General features: G+C 37.5%; 1 protein-coding gene across 1 annotated transcript in view; it reads left to right on the top strand.

Annotated features, from left to right (window-relative positions):
• Positions 1 to 11,241, top strand: part of Lamp1 (lysosome-associated membrane glycoprotein 1) — a 30,886-nt gene extending 19,645 nt beyond the window's left edge. Inside the window, exons 2-4 of the mRNA XM_067764334.1 lie at positions 4,607 to 4,978; positions 5,317 to 5,535; positions 9,600 to 11,241. Of these exons, the coding sequence (XP_067620435.1) occupies positions 4,607 to 4,978; positions 5,317 to 5,535; positions 9,600 to 9,937 (929 nt within the window). The 3' untranslated portion in view covers positions 9,938 to 11,241. The remainder of the gene's footprint in view (positions 1 to 4,606; positions 4,979 to 5,316; positions 5,536 to 9,599) is intronic.
• Positions 11,242 to 19,646: the final 8,405 nt, after the last annotated feature.

Here is a 19,646-nt window from a genome sequence, read left to right as displayed (position 1 = left end):
TTTTTTAGTTTCTGTTATATATCGAACTATCTCTAATTTATATGAAAACTATTATTAACTAAGAATAATCATTACTAGACAGCAGCTTCATTTTGAATTTCGATGCCATTTTTTCATCTGCCACTGTACATATCCTACATACAGTACAGTCGGAAAGTATTAGAACAAGATGAAAAAAGTTGTTTTTGTCAGTTTATCGTAGCATTTATTAAAATATTATTCATATATTCGAAGTAGTTTTGTACATTCAACGTCGTTCTATGATTCGAAAACATTTTTAATGAATTTTACTGAAAGTTCCATCAAAATTTATTAGAAAACAGTGAGTATGTTACTTTAAGCGATTTTCTTGAAAATGGCCACCTTTTGTTTTGATGACTGCAGTGCACAATTTCGGCATTCTTTCGATGAGTTTTTGAAGTGTTTGATGTGGAATATTATTCCACACTTCGTTCAAACAATCCCAGAGGTCAGGAATATTTGTTGGCTTTAGATCTCTCACACGTCGATCCAATTCTTCGCACAATAGCTCGAGGGGATTTAAAACGCGGGATTGTGGTGGCCACTCTATTGTATTATGGTCACGGGCGACTTTTTTCGTTCTAAATAAGAAGTACAAAGTTTTGACGTATGTTTCGGATCGTCATCCACGACCAATCAAATGAATGCGAGATGGTATTGCATGGCGTTGGATTATACTGGGATACTGCTCTTTTTTCATAATTCCTTCAATTTTTTTTTAGTTGGCCAACGCTAGCGTAGCTGAAACAGCCCCAAACCATCGCTGAGCCACCGCCATGTTTTACAGGTGGCACAATGCAATCCAGTGTTGAAAATAGTGGTACATTTGTCCTTTTTTTGGTACATTTCGCTTCCCGAAAGTACGTTGGTACTACATTGACATATTTGGTAAATTTTTGTAAAATACAAGCACTACACTTCAAGTCCTTTGCAAAGCAGCTCTGAGTGTACAAAAAAATTTTTAATTTTTCGAAAAAAATATATCCGTCTTCGTTTACCTCACAAAACTTTCCCTAAATTCGTGCTATTTTTTAAAATGTACGTTAGCGAAGTTCAAGCCATGAAATACTACACATTTGTATGTAAACGAATTTATGTACATACAGATCACTTAAATCAAAAAATTCTCACCAACAAGAACATAGAGACTCCAACCATACAGCAGCGTAAGTGTATAAATATACAAACCAGTATGTAACCAATTAAGAAAACGCAATTGTTTTTGTACGTACTTAGTGTGGACGAATGAAGTTGCGGAAAGTATAAAATTTCGTTGAGGCAGCAGTGGAAGGAAATGTATCCATGGTTGGAAGTGGAAAAATCTACTCAGGGGAAAAAATGTATTATGTGCAATTCTTCATTTCTAGGCGGACTTGCTCATATCAAACGGCATGCGTGCTCTGAAGCTCATATTCGAGCTGAAAATTTAGCCAAAACTACACCGAAAATTGTGGAGTACGTTTACAATAAATCAAGCCAGGGTTGGGCCTGTAGTTTACGTAAACAATTAATTTTTTTGCTTTTTTTATGAGTCAGAAACAATCTATTACTAATTAAGCATTTTCACTATTTTTCAAACAGTTTTCCAAGCTTGTAAAAAAATAATAAAAAAATACGCTTTAATATTTAGTATTTTAATATTTTTTTATACATTTTCACTGTCCGATTCTTCATTGTTTTGGTCAATTTTCATTTTATTATAAATAAAAAGTAACTTTTTGGACCTTTCAAATCGATCTGTTTGACTTGACAGTTTACAATATAAGTTGAAATGACATATCATATGCTGGTAAATGTTTACAATTGTTTACAATGAAAAAATGTTGTAAACGCGCAACCCTGCATCAAGCAATTCAGTAAGCCAAGCCGCAAAGAGCTTTGAGGTAAAGTTGTTTTGTTGCCGAGCACAATTTGTCAGGAATATTTTTCGGTACAGAAATGATTGTTATTTTAAATTTGATAAAATAGAGAAAATAGATTCTTAATTTAAAGCTTTAGCTGAGCATGAGAGGCTTAAAAAATTCAAGAATTTAAATATAGGCAACTTTTAAGAAGAAATCGGTTAAAAATTAATTAATGCGCTAATGTTTTTCAAGATTTATAGAATAGTTCAAGGCATATTGCCGATTCCACATTCATCCGCAAACATAGATAGGATATTTTTTATACAAAATTTAATTACAATTAAGTGTAGAAATATACTTCAAATAAACACAGTTTCGAATTTAATAAAATCTAAAGACTCGATGAAAAAACTAACAGTAGTTGGCATAATATAGATACGAAAAAAAGCTTTTTGTCAACTGAGGTGTTAAAAGAACTCAAAGAAGAAGAGCTGTTAATGTAGTATAGATATAGGCAACAATTCGTCAACTTTTATATCTGAATCTAAACCTTTTGTACCAAAAATGTTTTTGCATTGAATGCAGTTGTTATATTTCTTTTAATATTGATTTTATGTTCCTTAGTGGTACTCAATAAAGAAATGTACATATGTACATACTTGAACGATTTAATCGATAAACTTGTTTTAATATTTTTAGTGGAAAAGTATTTCTTCATAAATAATATTTCCCTGTTATACCACTTTTTATTTGTGTTAGGAAGTTTCCTGACTAAAAACAGTTTTTCTATAAAGAAGCAGAACATAACTCTAGTTTGGTTAAAATTCACATTAGAAGACTTTTGGTACATTTTTGGATGATTTGGTACATTTTTGTCCTCGTTTGGTACAAAATGAAAAATCCATTTATCATCCTTGATGCAATCTGCTTTGAACCTTTCATTGACGTTTCTGCGAACATATTGACGCCTATGGCTACCCAAAAAGTTCCAATTTTGATTCGTCTGACCATAAAGCTGATTTCCACTGATCAATCGTCCATTCAATATGTTCTTGAGCGAACTTCAGTCTTTTCTGTTTATTTACTGGCCGTAGAAGTGGCTTTCTAACATCAATGCGTCAAATCATACCTTTTCCTTTAAGCCGGCCTTTGACTGTCGTGAGCGATATTGGCGAATCCAATCAGCACGAATTTATGATGCAGATTTCCGTCGATTGGTCTTACTTATTGCATATATTTTGTTGTCGATTCTTTGTTTTGCCTTTCTTGGTCGACCAGATCGTTTTTTGTTAGTATTTTGTCGGGAGATATCTTCTATTGGCCGTATGAACTGAACACAGAGATATTTTCAAAAGTTTGGCTATTTCTCGATAGTTTTCCCTAAGTTTTTTTGCAAAATAATGATTTGGGCTCGTATTTCAACATATTTCCTTTCGCTTTACCATTTTATTTCAACATCAACATCTTTTTTTTATCTTGTTCTAATACTTTCCGACTGTACTGTATGTATATATTGAATTGTATATACACATATAGATATATGAACAATCGACATTTATTTTTGTTCTGCATCAAGTGACTCACTTTATTTATTTATTTTTTTATTTTGTTAAGTTGGAACTTTTATTTGTTCCTTCTGCTAATTTTTGATGACGATTCGCTAGATCTAAGTGAAAGAAAAGCAAGCGGCGAATGCTTCGCATAATAAAATTGATAAAATTTTCATAACTCTTTGAAATCTTGCTTAGCAATTGGAAATAAGGCTTGAGCTTTGAAAGCAATCTTGTTTTCAAGATTTTGTTTTATTGCAGCGATTTTTGTTTGTGTATTCTATAAAATTTACTTGAGCAACGGCTACTCCGATTTCGCTAAAGTTCATTAACTGCAATGTTTGGAATTTGATACCAAATGATATTATAATTAATAGTTTTCGGTTGATTTGGTAACACGGAGCCTTCTTATCTCCGATTATTATTGTTATGTCAATGTACTTATTTACTTTTATTATTACTTCTGTATGTATAGGTGTACCCCCAAAATTTCGCCAAATTTTCGCTATTACTCCTTCCTTCCATTAGTCTCCTATTCTTTTTTACTATTCCTCTCTCATTTACCTTTACTTTTTATATCTCTCTTTCTCTTTAATTCTTTATCTCTATCTTTCTCTGTTAGTCTTTATTTATCTATTTCTTCATTACCCTTTATCTCTATCGCTCCATTACTCTGCTCTATATTACTTTATCTCCATCTCCTTTTTTATCTTATTACGCTTTCTCTGTCCCTGTCGTTTTTTCTTATTCTCTCTCTAGCGGTTTTCTCTACTATCTCGCTAACTCTTAATTTCTCTAGTTATTTACCTTCTAACTATTCTCTCTTCCCTTTATTTTCTTCCGTCTATATATCTATCCAAATCTTTTTTCTCTCTCCTCATTCTCTCGCATCTGCCATCGTGATGTAAGTTATGCCTTCCGGTGAATGGACATATTCCAGTTTTGCAGATTATTACCTCCTAACACACCCGATCACCAGGCGGAGTGAGCAGCTGCCGAGTTCAGCATGGCTAGAGCATAATCCGAAATCCCGAAATAAAAACTTATTTTGCCTTCTCATATCTAGGTCGTAAAGCTGTATCCCAACAAAAAGTTTGCATTTTCTCACACAAATAATTGAGTTTGAACAAATTTAAAGTTTTCTCCTATATTAAAACTAATAAGCGATACTTATTTTTGTCTTCATTGCAGCCGGCCAAATCGATGTGAACTTGGAGAAGGCAAAATTTCCTGATAATGTTGCCAAATTGCCTGTTGTTGAGCATGATGAAGGCGTGGAAAAAAGAACTACAACAACTAATGCACCAATTACCACAGAAAGCACTACTTCAAGTACTAGCACCACAACTTCAACAACTACCACAACAACAACTACTACAACAACAACTACTGCTCGTCCTACAACTACAACAACAACTGTCGCACCAGATACCACCACCGTAGCACCAATAACAACAACTCCCGCACCAACACCATTCCCACAACCAGAGATTGGCAAATGGAATTCAAGTTGTATCATCATTCATATGGCTGTACAGCTGAATTTTACTTATGAGACCAAAGGTAAGATATTTTACAATTTAACCCAGCGGGTCAGGGGGTTAGAATATACCCGCGGTAGGTATGCCTGTCGTAAGAGGCGACTAAAATACCGGATTGGCCTGAAGGTTTAATGTGGCCATATAAATCGTTCCCGAGATGGTCGGGCCAGCACCTTAATGATGCTGTGTTACCGGAGCGTACCGGATCTGTAAACGGCAAAGGACCATCACATCGATCACTCCCTAAACCTTCGGGGAGCAACCGTATCGCTACAACAACAACAACAACAACAACATATTTTACAATTGCTTTATAACTAGTATGGAATGCGATACTAAATCTGTTATTCATATTTTCAGATAACAAAACTGCTACACGTTTATATAACATCCCCAAGGATGCTAAGGTCGATCATGCCAATTGTGCAAATACTTCACAATCGATTCAAATTAATTGGGGACCTATTGAAGCCATACACGCAATGGTTTTGCAATTCGATATGGTTAACAAATCAAGCGAATTGAGACAAATCTATTTCGTTTTACCATTGACCAGTGATCACTTCCCAGATGCTAAGGGTATGTTTTAATGTAATTTATGTTGGTTATTACGTGTCAAAACTATTAAGAGTTAGAAGCTTCAATCACTTTAGGCTCAACAAGTAAGGAAGCCTAAGTTCGGGTGTAACCGAACATTACATACTCAGTTGAGAGCTGTGGAGACAAAGTAAGGGAAAATTACCATGTTGTAAAAAGAATCTAGGGTAACCCTGGAATGTGTTTGTATGACATGTGTATGAAATGGAAGGTATTAAAGAGTATTTTAAGAGGAAGTGGGCCATAGATCTATGGGTGGGCGCCATTTAGGGATATCGCCATAAAGGTGGACCAGGCCTGACTCTAGAATTTGTTTGTACGATATGGGTATCAAATGAAATGTGTTAATGATAATTTTAAAAGGGAGTGGGCCTAAAATCTATAGATGGACGCCTTTTCGAGATATCGTCATAAAGGTGGACCAGGGTTTTTTTTTTTTATTTATAGGGGTGACTCTAGAATTTATTTTGTACGATATGGGTATCAAATAAAAGGTATTAATGAGTATTTTAAAAGGGCGTGGGCCTAAGTTCTATAGATGGACGCCTTTTCGAGATATCGCCATAAAGATGGACCAGGGGTGACTCTAGAATTTGTTTGTACGATATGAGTATCAAATGAAAGTTGTTAATGAGTATTTTAAAAGGGAGTGGGCCTTAGTTCTGTAGGTGGACGCCTTTTCGGAATATCGTTATAAAAGTGGACCAGGGTTTACTCTAGAATGCGTTTGTACAATATGGGTATCAAACGAAAGGTGTTAATAAGTGTTTTAAAAGGGAGTGGGCCTTAGTTCTATAGGTGGACGCCTTTTCGAGATATCGCCATAAAGGTGGACCAGGGGTGACTCTAGAATTTGTTTGTACGATATGGGTATCAAATGAAAGGTGTTAATGAGTATTTTAAAAGGGCGTGGGCCTTAGTTCTATAGGTGGACGCTTTTTCGAGATATCGCCATAAAGGTGGACCAGGGGTGACTGTAGAATTTGTTTGCATGATATGGGTATCAAATGAAAGGTGTTAATGGGTATTTTAAAAGGGAGTGGGCCTTAGTTCTATAGGTGGATGCCTTTTCGAGATATCGCCATAAAGGTGGGCCAGGGGTGACTCTAGAATTTTTGTTGTACGATATGGGTATCAAATGAAAGGTGTTAATGAGTATTTTAAAAAGGAGTGGGCCTTAGTTCTATATGTGGACGCCTTTTCGAGATATCGCCATAAAGGTGGACCAGGGTGACTCTAGAATGTGTTTGTACGATATGGGTATCAAATTAAAGGCATTAATGAGGGCTTTAAAAGGGAGTGGCCCTTAGTTGTATATGTGAAGGCGTCTTCCAGATATCGACCAAAATGTGGACCAGGGTGATCCAGAACATCATCTGTCGGGCACCGCTAATTTATTTATATATGTAATACCACGAACAGTATTCCTTCCAAGATTCCAAGGGCTTTTGATTTCGCCCTGCAAAACTTTTTCATTTTCTTCTACTTAATATGGTAGGTGTCACACCCATTTTACCAAGTTTTTTTCTAAAGTTATATTTTGCGTCAATAGACCAATACAATTACCATGTTTCATCCCTTTTTTCGTATTTGGTATATAATTATGGCATTTTTTCCATTTTTCGTAATTTTCGATATCGAAAAAGTGGGCGTGGTCATGTCGGATTGCGGCCATTTTTTACACCAATACAAAGTGAGTTCAGATAAGTACGTGAACTGAGGTTAAGTAAGATATATCGATTTTTGCTCAAGTTATCGTGTTAACGGCCGAGCGGAAGGACAGACGGTCGACTGTGTATAAAAACTGGGCGTGGCTTCAACCGATTTCGCCCTTTTTCACAGAAAACAGTTATCGTCCTAGAATCTTAGCCTCTACAAAATTTCACAACGATTGATAAATTTTTGTTCGACTTATGGCATTAAAAGTATCCCAGACAAATTAAATGAAAAAGGGCGGAGTCACGCCCATTTTGAAATTTTCATTTATTTTTGTATTTTATTGCACCATATCATTACTGGAGTTGAATGCTGACATAATTTCCTCATATACTGTAAAGATATTAACTTTTTTAAAATTTGAATAAAAAAAAAATTGTTTTTTAAAAAGTGGGCGTGGTCGTTCTCCGATTTTGCTAATTTTTATTAGGCATTCCTGCCAAATTTCATCATGATATCTTCAACGACTGCCAAATTACAGCTTGCAAAACTTCTAAATTACCTTTTTTTAAAAGTGGGCGGTGCCACGCCCATTGTCCAAAATTTTACTATTTTTCTATTCTGCGTCATAAGTTCAACTCACCTACCAAGTTTCATCGCTTAATCCGTATTTGGTAATGAATTATCGCACTTTCGATTTTTCGAAATTTTCGATATCGCAAAAGTGGGCGTGGTTATTGTCCGATATCGTTCATTTTAAATAGCGATCTGAGACGAGTGCCCAGCAACCTACATACCAAATTTCATCAAGATACCTCAAAATTTACTCAAGTTATCGTGTTAACGGGCAGACGGACGAACGGACATGGCTCAATCGAATTTTTTTTTCGATACTGATGATTTTGATATATGGAAGTCTATATCTATCTCGATTCCTTTATATCTGTACAACCAACCGTTATCCAATCAAAGTTAATATACTCTGTGAGCTCTGCTCAACTGAGTATAAAAACCTTGTTGTATTTGGTATTTGTAGGCCCAGTTCAGAGCGACAAGTAATTTTTTTTGAAATGCTTTATTCGTAAATATTTTTTTTTCGAAATACATATTTAAATTTTTTTTTACCCATACAATTATTTTCGAAAAGCGCTTTATGTTTTTTAGTGTTTTTATAATTTAATGGAAATCAGGTTTTTTTTTTATAGAAAATTTGCTTTCCAAATATTTTTTTTGCAAATTTTTGATATTTATTTTTGCGTTAGGATTTTATGTGGGTTGTTGCTATTGTTGTTGTAGCAGTGCTTCGCCCCACCTAATAGCTGCGACCGATCACAAATTGTCATCAATATCATCTAACGGGAGTCCAAGGAAATTTGCTGTTTCAACAGGGGTGGACCATAATGAAAGGGATGTTAGAGGCGTTGGTTCCACATTACAATTAAAGAGATGGTTGGTGCCATGTGGGGACACATTGCATACATTTGTAGGTCGGGGTTGATTCTGGATAGGTAAGAGTTTAGCCTGTTACAGTATCCAGAACGAAGTTGAGCTAGAGTGCTTGTTTCCCTGGGGAGTATGCGTTCCTCTTCCGCAAGTTTTGGGTACTGTTCTTTGAGTACTGGATTCACCGGGCAATTCCTGGCATAAAGGTCCGACGCCTGTTTGTGGAGTTCACCAATGACCTGCTTGTGTTTTTTTGCTTCATACGGCTGAGTTCTCAGGTGCCGTATTTCCTCATAATGCTTACGGAGATGACTCCTTAAGCCCCTGGGCGGTGTTGGCTCATCAATCAGATGTCTGTTGGGATGCCCAGGTTTCTGGGTATTCAACAGGAATTGTTTGGTTAGCATCTCATTTCTCTTCCTAATGGGGAGTATTCTCGCCTCATTATGTAGATGGTGTTCTGGGGACATAAGAAGACAGCTCGTGGCGATTCTGAGAGCAGTATTTTGGCAGGCCTGCAGCTTCTTCCAGTGAGTAGTTTTTAGGCTTGGCGACCATATAGGCGATGCGTAGCATTTTATGTTGGTCTATTTTAAAGACTTCTTGTGGAAAATTTTAAATGTTAATCAAATTTTATATTGGAAACCATGGAAATAATTCAAATCTTATATTAATACGACACTCTTTGGAATTACCCAATTTTTTTTTTCTAAGTACTTTTTTTTGATATGTTTACTCATTTGAAACTTTTTGTTTTCTTTTTTGAAAATATTTACTTTTTTTTATCGAAATACTTAAAAAAAAATAATAAACGCAAAAAAGCATATTTGCATAACTTGAATACACGATATTATATTTTAAAACCAATGCTGGTTTTGACATAAAACGGCCATATTTATAATTTTTTTTATAAGAATATTTATAATTTACCATTCTTTTATTTTTAGAAAATCAAACAATTCAATTGATCCACGTCGGTGATGACTTCAAAACACCCTCCAAAATGTCTTACCATTGCACACGTGCCCAGAAGTTCCATTTGACTGCAGTAATGCAGGATCCAAAGGTCGTAGGCACCGTAATCTTGAGCAATGTACAAACTGAAGCATTCATTGCCGAAAAACGTAATACCTTCTCTAATGCTATGGATTGTGATGGACCAAAGACCATGGATATTGTACCCATTGCTGTGGGTATTGCAATGGCTGCACTCATACTCATTGTGTTGATCTCATATTTGTGTGCGCGCCGTCGTTCAACATCTCGTGGTTATATGAGCTTCTAAACGTATACAACACCAATTGTTTAGGTTGTAGCATCCGTAATTGTGTCAGGGGGCGGAAGTATTGGCGTATTGTGGACAGTTTTTAGTGAGTGTGCATAGAAAAGCTGCTCGAGGATTTAATTGCGCATGAAAAAGTTATTTGAATTGGTTTTACTTTTGAGGAATGTTTTATGTTTAATTTTTTGTTTCTTTCGGGAGAGAATCAGTAAAAAGATTGAATATGCGCGTAACTTGGTTTACTATACAACTTAGGCTAATACAAAATATAATGGAAAATGAAACCAAGATTCTTAAATTTTTAAAAAATAAAAGAACAGTTAAGATATTTCACTAACAGAAAAAATAGAAATTTTAAACGTCAAATTATATTAAAAAGCAAACAAAAAAACCAATAAGAATATGCACACTAAATATGATTAGTAATTTTATTCCAGCAGACTTTTGAACACACTTAGAAACAGTATAAAATAAATAGGGTGCAGTTACATAAACCAAGCGATTGATTGCGTCAAGGTATTTCATATATGTATAATTTAATTATATATGCCAAATCAATCTGGTATTACAGTTGTTTTTCTTCGTCTTTAATCTTTATTTGTAATGCGTCTTCTTTATTTGTGTGTTACTTTTAAAAATGCACTTAAACCATCATGTGCGTACGATGATCATTAATAGTTATACACCACAAATATCATTTAAAATAAAATTCTATATTCCGTCAAATTTGTAGCAAATTTATGTATATGGAGATATACTTTATTTTCATGCGCCTTCCCTTTTATAATACATAAACTTCAGTCGAATCTGAAAATTATATTTTAATTTTATACATATATAAATCTTATTATAAATGCAACACATGAATATTTCAATAAATTTATATGTACTTTATGAAAACGTGGTCAACCATATCAAGAAAACGTATGTATGTTAATCAAAAACAAAACAATATGTTAGAAAACAATACAAAAAAAAAAAAAAAACAATAGTATTTATAATGTCTCCTTTACTTTATATTTAGCGGTTATTTTTGTTCTAAATATATCAACATTTATAAAATTTTAAATAATTGGCTACTCTAATTTACTACAACACAATTCTTATATATGATTTATATCACAATTTGATTTCAGTATATGTTACATATATAAGATATCCGATACTATATACAAAATTCTTACATCTCCGATATATCGATAAACTATACTTTTAAAATTAGGTACTTGGTATGTAATTCGATTAAACAATTTTTTTATTATAAAATTAAAACTTGGCCTTAATAAAGTGAGGTAACTGAAAACAAAGTATTGTTATTAATATCATATATGTAAATTAATTACAGGCAAATTTTCTAAATTGATCGCTGTACCCGTACTTAGTGCGGTAAGATGTGTACATGCTGTCTCGTTCATCGAAAACTCTGTTAGGCAAAATTTCATCTTGTTGTTGTTGTTGTTGTTGTAGCGATTAGGTTACTCCCCGAAGGCTTTGGGGAGTGTTATCGATGTGATGGTCCTTTGTCGGATACAGATCCGATACGCTCCGGTAACACAGCACCATTAAGGCGCTGGCCCGACCATCTCGGGAACGATTTATATGGCCACATTAAACCTTCAGGCCATCCCTCCCTCCCCACCCCCCCAAGTTCCATGAGGAGCTTGGGGTCGCCAGAGCCTCGTCTGTTAGTGAAACGGGATTCGCGTTTCGAAGGTGAGGTTGACAATTGGGTTGGAGAAGCTATATATTGCGCTACACAACCCCTTGAATCCCAAAATTTCATCTTCTTAGCCATTAGTCTTTCCAAGAAGAATTTGCTACGTGTGGTTGTTCTTGTTGTTGTAAGGTTTCTTCCCGAAGGCTTTGGGGAGTGTTATCGTTGTGATGGTCCTTTGCCGGATACAGATCCGGTACGCCCCGGTAACACAGCACCATTAAGGTGCTAGCCCGACCATCTCGGGAACGATTTATATGGCCACATTAAACCTTCAAACCATCTTTCCCTCCTCACCCCCAAGTTCCATGAGGAGCTTGGGGCGCCAGAGCCTCGTCTGTTAGTGAAACCGGATTCGCGACGGATAGGTGAGGTTTACAATTGGGTTTGGAGAAGCTATATATTGCGCTGGTAACCTGAAAGGGTTGCGCTACACAGCCCCTTGAATCTGGTATTTTAGTCGCCTCTTACGATAGGCATACCTACCGCGGGTATATTTTAACCCCCTAACCCGCTGGGGTCTGAACCAGCGGCGAGTTGCCGCTACATGTGGTACTACCTATTTATCCAGCACTCACCGCAAAGTGGGCCTATTGTCCACTCGTTCCATAAAAGCAAGCATATTCACTTCACAATGGATCAAAACAGTACCGGGACACAAATAAATAGGATTACACTACTATCCACAAAAGCAACGGGAGAAGGTGCATTACGGTTGAGGTTGAATCGTCATTAGAACTTGAGTGTTAGGAGGCTTAACCGATTTGTAACATCATCGTATTTGCATGGATTCCAGGTTTAATCAAAAAAACAGCTGATGAAAGACTCATTGAGCTCACCTTCTAAAACTAAAGAACGACCACAAGCAGGAATAAGTACACCCTTCAGAGTGGTTTTAAACAACATGGGCCATACAATACAAAGCTATATAAAGTCATATTAAGTCTCACCAAAAGCTGTCCGAGAATTTTAACAGGGTCACTGCAGACTGAAAAGCCCTCTAAACAAACTTTTCCAACGGCGTGGATGAGACATTGCACGCAAAGAAAAAAGATTCCAGGTATGCCTGTCGTAAGAGGCGACTAAAATACCAAATTGATTCAAGGGGTTGCATAGCGCAACCCCTTCAAGGGGTTGTCAGCGCAATATATAGCTTATCCCACAATTGTCAACCTCATTGGGAGCTCTCCAGGCAGACGATTCTTTAATACATCGCATCGCTTTATCTCGGTTAGTTTCAATTAGTTATTTATTACATTACTCATCTTCATCGTAGACGACCACCGCGTTGAAGAGGCGTGTATAGTGGTGTAAGTTTGAACATTGGAAATGATACGCCCACTTCCGTAATACAATCGAGGATGCAACCAGTGGACATACAGCAGATACACCGCATTAGGGGTTTGGTATTTCTTAGTCATCGATCTGCTGTCGCCCTGCTATGAAACGGAGTGTCATAGGTACAAAGTGCTGAACAGCTCAGTTACATATTTGGGTACAATGATTACATCTAAGCTCTCGTACCAGTGGCAAGGTACTTGCCCTATAAAGGGTTTCGTATGCAAATGTAGGTATTAGTGTTTTCAGAGGACCCGTTGCATTTATGCGCAAAAGGATATCCCACGTTCTATTTTCTTATTTATTTTATTTCAAAGAGGAGCTCAAACAAAACCAAAAAAGTTTTCAGTACTGTCACCCGCGGAATATCGCTTGGAATTTTAATAGACCAATCCAATTGCATCAGCCTAAAATTTCAATTGAGTGAAACTTCATAGCATCAGCGTGGCCATAACAATTCGATTTGTTGATGCGATGCAATAAAATTGAAAAAGTGTGACACAAAAAAACCGCACCGACGATGAGGAAGGAATAGAGTCAGTAGCAAAAGAAGTAAAAAACGAGCAACAGTAAAATCGGAATCAATACCAAAGATAACGGTCGAGACTGCACGACCCGCATTCAATCGCCGATGACATACTAACTACCGTAATTTCGAATGGAAATTGTTACTACGGCCAAGTGCCACAAGTGCCGCAAGTAATACGAGTATGTGCGTAGGTTAGGGTGCGCCCTTTTTTGTAACCTTGGCTTAAAAAGCAAAACTGCGCACCAAACTGTGTGAGGTCATTAAACGTATACATACGACGATTTTTTTTAAATCATTACATAACGGGACGATGTGTCCTTAAAGATTCGTTAAAAGGTTGAGTGCATCGGATATATAAATGACTAATTGTGATTGCGTTACATGATGGTGGCGCGAAAGACGGGGGCAACAATTAAAAGTAAACAGTTTAATTAATAATTTGGGAAAAATTTAAACAACGTGACATCAGGACGGACAAGGCGACAGCTGTTTCGATTATACCTTGTAAAAAGATTAAAATATGCAAAAAGAAGGCAATTGGGAAAAACTTTACAACAGGCATGACGTAGCTGAATGCGTTTATAACCATTTCAACTACCGTAGGAGTGCGAGTTCGACTCTCACTCCCGGGAGAAAAGGCTTTGAAGAGATTTACAAGGTATAATCGAAACAGCTGTCGCCTTGTCCGTCCTGATGTCACGTTGTTTAAATTTTTCCCAAATTATTAAATAAATTATAAAATTAAAAAAAAATTGCTTCAAATAAATGTTTTCATACATTTAAAAAAGCAATATGGGCAATCCCCGATTATTAAAATCATACAAACAGACAAAATTGGTTAATTCGTTGTAGTTCTATAAATAGAACGAAAACAGCAACAAAACCAAAGTTTCTTTGAAAACCGCCGTACCAAGCATAGCTTTAACACATAATTGCATACGAAGTATGCAATGTGTAAAAGATTAAAATATGCAAAAAGAAGGCAATTGGGAAAAACTTTACAACAGGCATGACGTAGCTGAATGCGTTTATAACCATTTCAACTATCGTAGGAGTGCGAGTTCGACTCCCACTCCCGGGAGAAAAGGCTTTGAAGAGATTTACAAGATATAATCGAAACAGCTGTCGCCTTGTCCGTCCTGATGTCACGTTGTTTAAATTTTTCCCAAATTATTAAATAAATTATAAAATTAAAAAAAATTGCTTCAAATAAATGTTTTCATACATTTAAAAAAGCAATATGGGCAATCCCCGATTATTAAAATCATGTAAACAGTTTAATTTGGTTGTGAGAGTTTCAGAAGGGTCAGACTGGAAGCAGCGCAGATTCCCTCTTCTCCCTTGGTATTAGAGACTATTGTAAATTGGAGTCAATCAGAAATCTTAGCTAATGAGGTTATAGCACTTCCTTGACACCATGTTCCCCTGGGTGGGGTCCTGTCACTCCATATCAATAAAGTTAAAGGGTTAGGACGACTCGCGAAATCTTGCATGGAGCAATGGGAAAGTGGAGTTAATGTCCGGAGACCTTAGGGTAATTTGTAAATATCTTTCCTACAAGGAAGATGGTGAACGAACTTAGATATTCAACATTTTAGTTTTTACGGAGCGGCACGAAAATGGACCATGGAGTAGGAGGGGCAATCTATGCAGCTCCTCGCCTACGTTCTGTGCGGCTTCCGCATATTTGGGTCAGATATCTTCGCTATCTATTTCGTTGTCTACGTTTAGTGCCGGTAATTGGGGACCTATCTTTCCGCATAGCCAGACATATCCTCAGAGCGATACTGTAACGAGAACATTGCGTCTCTTTAGGAGTTGTATAGAATGTTCCAATAACCTAAACAGTAAATATAGCGTTTCTTTGATTTGAATACAAAGTCATCGTAATTTACTTGGAACCGAGATTAGTTCTGAGCTAGGTCAGCGTAATACTCCTTGTGGTATCGCAAAAGCGCTGGGGGTTCTTGTACACTGGGTTATAATATGTGCCATTTCTGCCAGCATTGACTCAGCGAAACCAATAATAAGTAAGTTAAAACGAGCGTTTTTGAGTTGAATAAGTAGAAAGCCATATTTCGATTGGTTGCAGTATTCATAGGACACTGTGCCATTTGGTCTCATGTGATATGTTCAGCGCATTGTCATAATATTATACTTGTAAACCTTTCTTCAGGGAGGGATATTAATCATGAAAACGGAAAAAACGGGACTTGAACTTAAGGTTTTTGAAAGACATTCACAGCAACAAACGTTCTTTAGCGCCTTACAGCACGTTTAGTCGTTACCCGATTTCGATAGACGACGTATTTATGAGTGAGCCAAAGAATATTTCTGGGCGGATTCTTGATTTATGTGTAACAAAAATTGCTTCCATAAAATAAGGCACACCCTATTATTTTTGGGAACATACATACAATCGAATATGCAAAATAGGGCTCGATGTGTGTGTAAAGCCTGTTGGTGAGCGAAAACCGCATCAATGGCATGATTGTTTCCGATTTAACTAAGGGCGAAGGGCGCCTACGAGTATGCAATAAAAATCTTAAAGGCTATTGCTCTCTTTTTTTAATAGTGACAAAAGGCCGTGAGTGGAGGCGGAGTTGTTGGCAAGCGTAAGTAATTGGAAAGGAAACAGAAAATGTTTAAATATTAATGAGGGATATGGTAATTTTTATTCCACTTTGATATTCGTGGTTCAGTAAACGTTGTTCGAAAGACTTTTTAAATTTGTAACAAATATTTTGTATAGTTATTTCTAATGTGATTTTATGGGTTAAATTTGTTTGCAATAGTGCTGAGATTTGGTGAGGTAATGTTGTTTAGGCCCACTGAGGGCAAGTGGGTACAATTGGAAGAACTTTCCCAAAAGTTTCCTTCACTGAGTTCAGAAGTGACGCTAAAAGAATCAAGCAGAGGGGAGCTTAACTTTTAATGGTTTTACTATCTGCAATCAACCCATTCATAAAGAAAACGATTGGCATCTTGTTCAAAAAACCATCTCATCATGCTCAGTCTTCATTCCCCAAAAACTTAAGTCAAATTTATTATACTACTTCGACTCCCTGTCTAGACAACAAGTTCATCATCAGAATCAACGAGAACACGAATGGAACTATCTCATAACTCCAAACCAAATATTAGTCCAACGCCGTCTTTACGGATAGCTTCAAATTTAAGAACAATATGAACAGGGGAACCTGCTCGGAAGATCTTTGGCTGTCCTTTAGTGTAAGGTTGCTTTGAGAGCATCTCTCAGACTTTACTAACAGCCATTAAGGAGTCTTGGTGACTCTGGTTTACTCTGACAGCCCTTCATGGCAGAGATAAATAAAAGGGGCGATATAACCTCGCCGAGCTTTTCTTCCGATTCGCGTCCTTGTCCTTGTCGTTCAAATTGACGGGACGGGAGCTACATGTTTTGCGCCGACTCCGAACGGCATCTGCAAAGCAAATGAGTTTTTACAGAGCAGATTTTCATGGCAGAAATATACACTTTGCCAAGTCACTGCCGAGCGGCGACCGCACTTGGAAGAACTTTTTTCCAGCTTGATTTACTTATTATTAAATATTTTCAAATGAAAAAAATTAGGGTGTTCTTGATGGCAACCAAAAATATTAACTTCAAATGTTTAAAAGTCTACGACTTAAGGGAATGCACATGGAATGTCCGGGCTTTTACAGTGACTCGAGTCCCTGTCTGTTTGGTTATTGAACTCTTGAGAATAAAATTAGTCAAACCTGCTATTCAAGAGGTGTGATGGACTGGACAAGAAAATTATACCATGAAATCTAGTCACGCTTTAGTGGTCATGCCAAAAAGCACAGATTCGGTGTTGAATTATGTACGGCCAGGGAGATAGTACTGCCGTTCACATTTGTAGATGAACGTCCCACCATGCTCCGTACGACTTCGACAAAAATTTGTTTGAATGAAGCTGTCACCTAATTACCCTTATTATATGCCAGTTGACCATAGTTGCGCAAGACTTCGCCACGTGCCTAGTATACACTTCCTAAACGGGAAGGAAATCAAACTCTCTACCGAGGTTAAATATCTCGGAGTTATTCTAGACAGGAAGCTTGACTGGAAGCGAAATGTGGAGGAACGATCCAGGAAAGCCACAATGGCTCTCTACGCTTGTAAGTCGGCAATCGGAAAAAGGTGGGGTCTCCAGCCACGCATAGTCCATTGGATCTATACGGCAGTGGTGAGACCCATACTCTTCTACGCCGTCACCGTATGGTGGACGGCACTCGATATCGAATCTAACAGGAGTAAAGTAACGAGAGTGCAGAGGATGGCGGCAATGCTCACCAGCGGTGCCCTTCCCTCCACTCCCACCAAAGCTCTTGAAACCATATTATTCCTTCTCCCAACTGATCTATATGGTAGATACTGTGTCTCCTGCAACGCGGCGAGGCTCAACGCTATCGAACCATGGAGGGATTGCAGGTTTGGTCACACCCGGATCCTGAAGCAAGTCCCTGAAACCTTCTTGAAATTGGACCATACAACATCGCCCCTTGCTGGGATAACAAATTTTCCACAAGAATCCCAGAGAGGAACGAGTGGGCAAACGGCGTGGAGCCGGGATCACACGAAATCTCCGTTTTTACAGAGCATAATATGGGTTCCTGGCCACTGTGACATCTCAGGAAACTGCGCTGTGGATGAGCTAGCTAGGGAAGGCACCAACTTGCAAACAACAACCTCCGCTGATTGGGCCAGCCCTCCTCTAAACACTTGAAAATACCACCTGCGATCTCTTTTCACGGATCAGGCAAACGCCAGATGGGCGAGGGAACCTACATGTAGTATATCCAAGCAAATCTGGCCTAAGCTGGATGAAAAGAGATCGCGATCGGTGATATTGTTAAACCGTATCTCTATAAGCCCACTAGTGGGCCTTCTTACAGGTCACTGTCTCATGGGCACTCACGGTGCCTATATGGGCCTGCAGACAAATGACTTCTGCCGCAGCTGTAGGGACGAGGAGGAGATAGAAAGCAAGCGTTGAGCACTTTCTGTGCCACTGTCCCGCACTGTCAAAAACCAGGTACCAATGCCTCCACAGACACTCTTTTGGGTGCCTTGCGGAGCTTGAATCTATAAACCCAAACGATATCTTGCGTTTCATTAGGCAAACGCGCTGGTTTAGCCTCACTGGGGTCTAAACTCTCCTCTTCTTCGAAAGTAGGGTAATAGGAAATAGGGGCCCCCGCGTGGTAGCACAACGGGCCACAACGGCCTACGTGAGTCTCCGCTCGGACAGCGGAGGCAGCCACTCTAACCTAACCTAACCTAGGTGTAGGGCGCGCATTCCTTAACCGAATAAACGAAGTGCGGTTGATTTACGACTCCCACAAAACATACTTCTTGCCGTTACAGTACCGTTTTGCAGCCCAATACTTTCTTCAGTGGTGTCCAAAATTACCTTCTTTTAAACTTTAAGAGTTTGATTTATAATATGTGAAGACAGAAATAGATGTTCATTTGTATATCCAGTAACAACTCGGAAACGGCGTAACCGATTTGGATAAAAAGCGGTAAATTGATAGTGTACTATATTCTTATTTGTTTGTTTGTTTGTAGTTTTAAGTTGTTTCCATTCATTTATTTGAATGAAAGATTACCTTGGCCCGGCTTACTTAGAAGCTATAACGCCATAACTAATTCTTATTTTGTGAAATCTTTCAGACGTCTAGCTTGGTTTCCTTAATGATTTAATGGTTTACTCCAAGTACGATACATTTTTTAGTTTCCCAAATGTTTTTAATTGAATTCTTTGTCATTTCGGTTCCCGCACTATCCGCCATTTTATTCTCAACCACATGAATAGCGTCCTTTTCTAGCACGCGGTTGAGTTGTGGGGAAAAACGAACTTGACACGAAGACGTTCAAAACGAAGTGTACTATATTCTTAGATCGAAAATTAACACTGCTGATGACACAACGCCGAAAACAGTTTGTTTCGAAACCAAATTTGACAAGGCATGGCGTACCAGACCTTTTGCCTGGGGTTTACCACTGAAAATGTTTTTAGAAGGCTTCCACCTACTTGAAGCAAAAGATGAAATAAAATACGACAACATAGATGTCAAAGGATAGATATTTGGAAATATTTTAT

The sequence above is a fragment of the Eurosta solidaginis genome, chromosome 2 (assembly GCF_040869045.1).
Source record: "Eurosta solidaginis isolate ZX-2024a chromosome 2, ASM4086904v1, whole genome shotgun sequence".
In the NCBI taxonomy this organism is placed as follows: Eukaryota; Metazoa; Arthropoda; class Insecta; order Diptera; family Tephritidae; genus Eurosta; species Eurosta solidaginis.
Note: the sequence above shows the minus strand (reverse complement) of the source record. Positions and strands in the feature narration are given on the sequence as shown.